The 6,000-nt window shown below is 38.0% G+C and overlaps 1 protein-coding gene across 1 annotated transcript in view; it reads right to left on the bottom strand.

The window, feature by feature from the left end:
- Positions 1-2,492: 2,492 nt before the first annotated feature.
- The window catches only part of grk6 (G protein-coupled receptor kinase 6), a 43,167-nt gene continuing 39,659 nt past the window's right edge, over positions 2,493-6,000 (bottom strand). Inside the window, exon 16 of the mRNA XM_053478272.1 lies at positions 2,493-4,975. Within this exon, the coding sequence (XP_053334247.1) occupies positions 4,925-4,975 (51 nt within the window). The 3' untranslated portion in view covers positions 2,493-4,924. The remainder of the gene's footprint in view (positions 4,976-6,000) is intronic.

Genomic DNA, 6,000 nt, shown 5'->3' with positions numbered 1-6,000 from the left:
CTGCCGGCGTCCCCATGAACATCTGATCCTTGAAAATCAGTGGATATTTAGTCACCAACTTGTGGAAGAGACGAATCTGTCTATGTGAACTGTACACACAATCATGCACCAACACCATTTGCACATTACAGGAACTCAGCTGGGAGTTATCGCTACAACTCCCGTATAGTCCCGACCTCACTCGAAGCCATTTCCACATGTTCGGGCCATTAAAGGAGTTCCTGGGAGGCCGGTGTTTCAGACGTGAATCAGGAAGTCCTGTCATTAATTTTCTACCTTGATGGTGTCCAAGCTCTAGTGAAACATAAGTGCAGTAGTGTATCAGGGGATTATATAGAGAAATAAAGGGAGTTTTTACTCTCAGAAATGTTATTCTGTTATTCTGCACAATCAAAAGTCTTGATTTAACTTGCAGGACCCTTTAAAAAAGTGTGTATTTAGGGTTAGGGTTAATTGGACATGATGTGACCAGATATGAAGGGGTTGTACATTGTTTTTTTTTTTTGTTTTTTGTTAGTTGAATTCAGGTGAAATGTTGTATTGTATGAATAATTCTGTGTAGGTAAATGTTTTCGACAGCATCGGGACATTTTATATTAGCATTTTATTAACGGATTAAAGGAGGTTTATGTGATTTAGATGGATGTGAATGGGGAAAGCACAGGAATGTTAGGTAAAAATGGTTCACTGTATTTTTTGTATGATAATAATAATAATAATAATAGTAACTTAAATTAAACTTTAAAAAACTAATTATAATAATAAAAGAAATGAAAGAAACTAAAGAAAGAAAGAAAAAAAAGTAAGAAAAGGACTGGTGTAAAGAGTAAAAAAAATATTTGCTTGTTTTACAAAATATTCTTTTGGCAAAAAAATTACAAAATAAATATAATCACAATAATACAAAGAAAGATTTTCTTATTAAGAATATTTATAATAATTTTACCAAAATGCCCCACAATTTTCCCCCATAATTAAGTTGATAATTACTTACTAAGGAACATTTTAATGTCAAAAAATGTAAAAATATATATCTAAATTGTCATTCTGGGAGAAAAATAATCTCTCCATGCTGAAGAACTCTGATTTTACAATCATGTCCTGTTTCCCCTAATGTAAAAATATAAGGCTGCAAAACACGTAAAACTCGTTATTGGCATTCATCACAGTAAAATAGGAAATAATTTAACATTTCTGAAACTGTTGGAAATCTTCCAGTCTGAGCCTCCAGGACTTTTATTCCAGAACAGAGCATGGCGGGGAGGAGAGGAAAGAAGCCAGTTTGAAAATCAATAGTTAAACCACTTCCGTAACAATAAACTGTATGGAAGCGGAACAAGAAAGAATCACAATAAAGTCACTGCAGTGTCATAAAACCCAGGGCCTGAATGTCACCAAAGCTTCTTTAGAAATAGACTCGACACTTTTTTTATGGTCATGTAACGCACACACACACACATATATATATATATATATATACACATGAGACATATTTTCCAACAAAACTGGATACGCACATGGAGAATCACCTGATACTCAGCACCAGTTCTGGACTACAAATCCTGAATTTGGTCACCAGTATGTTTCCCCCTGAATGTTACAGTACGTACCACCAGGACCAACCACTGGACTTTCTGAGAATAACCGAAAATTAGTTGGATGTTTTCACTTCACCATGCCGGTTCTTAGCGTCTGTCCTTATCCCTGCTTTGTTACACACTTAAGTTCAGGAAAGGTTGTTAATTAGATGATTAGTTGGCAGAGATTTGTGATGCATCACCTCCACATTTGCATCTTTACCCAAGACTTTGTTACATTGCATGAAGCGTTTAAGCTCGTCAGATAAACCCAGATTTTTATAATAGTTATCTCACCTTTTCGATGAGAGCATTAGTGAGAGTTTTGTCACATGCCATGTGACAAAGTCCATGGCTTAAAACACCAACACGGCTCTTTTTGAGAAGGTAAAAGCACCACACACACACACACAAAAGACACACACAGATGAACCTACCATTTTATAAACCTGCATACACAAATCTGACATACGGATCAATCCACGGATTAAAAGGAATCCTTTTGTAAAAGCAAATCTCTCATTATGAACCTTGGACCCGTGTTGTTTCTAATCCAGAACCTTGGTCTCCATGAACCTTCTCAGGCTTTTACAAGTTCAACATGAGCCTTTGCAAGAGTGCGCGGGCGGCAAGCGTCTCCGAGCATCCTCCAGCGTCGTTCCCAGGGTCCTCGGGATCTCCTGAACCCTCACGACGTTGTTTGCACATCAGTTATCCAGGTGTCATTCACTATACATTATAGTACATCAGCATAACCAAAATTCTAATGAAATATATAAAAAAAGGAAGTGTGTATAGCATGTTTGTTTTTTTTTATTCTGGCTCAAAAAAAAACAGCCTAAGAAAGAAAGGAGAAAAAAAAAAAAAAAGACTCACCGAGACTATTTAAATGAGCACCAGTGTGTCGTGTTTAAGTATTGGTTCAAGGAGGAGTCTTTATTTTCAGCATTTTCGATCGGTTGCACTTCCGCCACTTCCAAATGAGGTAAAAATGAAATATGTGCGTATATATATATATATATACGTAAAAGATATTTGAAACGATGAGTATTACCATATGGCCAATTTACATTTCTTGAAAGCAATATATGACTCACAGCTGTCGTTGCAGTGGTATGGTAACATTTCCCGATCATACAGGAATTAACACAATGGCATAGTGGTTATGGGCAACAATATGGGCACATGCAGTGCAAAATAATAATGAAAAAAAACAAAACAAACAAACAACAACGACAAGCGCGCACACACACACACACACACACACACACACACACACACACATCCAGATACACACACAGCGTTTAGGCAAACCCACATACATAAACACTTTATATGTACACATAAAAATACATCAGTGCATTGCGTACGAGAAAAAAAACAAACAAACAAACAAAAACAAATGAATGAATGAATGAAAAAAAAAATTGTACAACTGTGATAGAAATTAGCAAATCTCCTCCTTCACAGTGTTGAAGCCTGGCTCAGGGACACATCGACGAGAGTCAGCTGGAGTTCAGTCTTGCGGTGTCGTTCGCTTTATACATGGTTATGTGGTAGGTACATTTATAAAATCCTGTTATTGCTAAATTAAACAGAAAACAAACAAATATAAAATAAAAAAAACCCAAACATCTTAAATCAATTTTACATCTGTACAGTACGGTAGAGACTGGAATGTACTTGAGTTTCGAGCAGAAAGGTGAACCGAGGGAACGCTGATGGACAAAGACCTCCGGGTTCGATGGACAGGTAGGCTGAAAAGAGTTCAAGTTACGATCCCGAGGTCGAAAAGCCGTCTTTCCCTCGTGTCTTGAGAGATCGTGATTGAGATCGTGTGTCCGAAAGTCCAAAAAAAAAAAAAAAGAAACGCAAAAGGAAAAAAAGGAAAGAGCTGGCAGAAAAACGCACATCCACACGGACACAGATGAGGTAAAATGAAGAGCGCAGGAAGAAAGTGTACATCATGTGGGCAAAAAAAAAAAGGAAAGAAAGAAAAGAGAAAAAAAGCGAAGCCACACAAACAAGAACATCATCACAATTCCATAGAAAAACACGCAGTAATTACACGAGTACCTTAAAACATTAAAGGCACCTTCCATGGAGATGGAGGACTAAACTAAAGTGGTTTGGTCTTAAGTGCATCGACAGGTTTAAATCTATACGAGGCCGTCCATATGAGTTAAAACGCCTTAACCTGACTGATACATGTACGATTTTTTATTTATTTATTTTTTTTATTGTTGCTTTTTTTTTTTTGGCAAGTAATAGAGATTTTTTTTGTTTTGTTTTGTGGTTTTGACCCAAATTTTGGGGAAAAAGCAGCAATAACCCTTTAAACAGCCCATGACGTAATGCATAACAAATCTACTTGTATGTACAAAATCACGATGACAACGCATTGTAGGACGAGTTAGTTATGAGCTACGATGACGCGGTTGTCGGACTACATAAGGAACGATGCGTTATAAATGCATTATAAATGCAAGATGGTTTAATGCATAGACTCACCATGCAACATACTAAACACCTAGAACACTAATTTATGATCATTTCTCCAAACATCCGGAGAGAAAAATCAGCAGGAAGACACACCGAGGGCTTTACAGATGAGTGTCGCTTATTTACAACCTAATACGTTTTTGGACGAATACGTGTACTTGGAAACTTTTTCGTCTATTGGCTTTACTAGGTGTCTGTGTTTAGCTAAGGAACCCTTACAAGTACGTACGTCTGAGACCTCGGATGGAGACGGCGGCCTAAACAGGAACGTGTCGTCGCTGTGATTTGAACCCATACGTGTCAAAAGGTTTGTACAAATTTCATGTCATTTGATTGTCAAGATTACCACAAGAAGAAAAAAAAACAAAACAAAAAAAACAACAACATCAAACATATATATATATAGATATATATATATAAATATAAAAATATCTGTGAACTGAATTTCCTTCTTTTCTTTCTTATTTGAAATAATTTGGCCGAGCACGGAACACTGTACATGTTTGTGGTTTGCTTAAAGAATAAAAAAAAAAAAAAAACACAATATATAAATGATAAAAAAAGGCGCGAGGAGGCGGTGGGCAGGCTGATTAGACGAGACAGGGCTGCGTGGGTCGGTCAGCCTTCGTGTCGATGAAATACTCTGCTGTAATGATGGACGCTGATCCGTTTTTTCCCCCAGTTGTTTCGCTGACTTTAAATAACATCGACCGCATGGCTATATAGTGAAAATATACATTCCAATGTTTATATAGAGCTATCCTAAAAATACAAATGTGCAAAAGTTGTAAACAAAATGAGATCCTCCGGTGGCAGGGGGGAGGAGCCTGGGGCTGGCCACGCCCTCAGAGCCGCGTAGGCTCCTCATCGCTGTCGCTGCAGTTCCCACAGCAGTCCTGAAGGGGGAGCAGGACACAGAAAAAAGTCAGACGTATTTCACGCGTATCGTAGCTACAGAAATGTTTTTTAAAAGTAGGATTTTGATAACATTAGAATACACATTTTAATATAAACAAGCATCTAAAAAAAATTTCTTTACTTTTTTATGACCATGAACATTCGCACAGGTGTCCAGTGTTTCTTCTTTTTTCAATTTCTGTCCATAAAGTTTGTCCAGACCAAAAAAAAAAAAAAAAAATGCAAATCCCCGCCTCTAGCTTGAGTACTGCGCATTGTTTATATGAAAGTCTCATTTCCTGTTCCCTGATTGGCTAGAAACATGCACTTCCTCAAATGAAGCGTGTGTGTGTGTGTGTGTTGGTGGGGGGGAGGGGGGGGGGGGTTCTAGGGAGGCCAGATTCTGCGTAATCTCAGTGATATTTCTGCTGAAACTTTATCAGAAACAATCTGAAGACCTCGAACACTTGAAGTTTAAAACCGAATATAATGTGGCATCTTTAACCTACGGCTTTTGTGTTCTGTCGAAACATGCTACCTATCCGATCGCACTACAGATGCTACCTTATACATTTCGCCTTTATCTCTTCACCACAATGTTTTGACTTTTCAAACTTTTTTTTACTTCCATCAGTTCACGCTACAGCCGGATATTCCGCACAACTTGTCAGAACTCCAGAACTCCGGGCCTAGCCTTGCTGTTACACTACATTCCACCCACGCCGATCCACACTTTCCTGACTGAAGCTACTGTACAGACACCGCAACGGCGCTCTGACACCTTTTTTTTCTCCAGGTGAAGGGAAAAAAATTATATTCGTGAACTTCATACACATTTTTGTAAGATCTTGAAAATCCGACCAGTGTTTAAATCAGACCTTTAGGGGCTCAAGATTTTGACAAAGTTTTTTTTTTTAGTACTGTGTGAAAGTTTCCACAGGAAATGAAAGCATGCGCTGAGTTTTCATATCGTAGCCATAACCCGAGCATGACCTCTGCCTGTACGGCAGCTTCCTTCGCTAAT

This window comes from Clarias gariepinus, chromosome 19 (genome assembly GCF_024256425.1).
Source record: "Clarias gariepinus isolate MV-2021 ecotype Netherlands chromosome 19, CGAR_prim_01v2, whole genome shotgun sequence".
NCBI classification, from domain to species: domain Eukaryota; kingdom Metazoa; phylum Chordata; class Actinopteri; order Siluriformes; family Clariidae; genus Clarias; species Clarias gariepinus.
The sequence above is the reverse complement of the archived record's forward strand: the minus strand, read 5'-3'. Positions and strand labels throughout refer to the sequence as shown.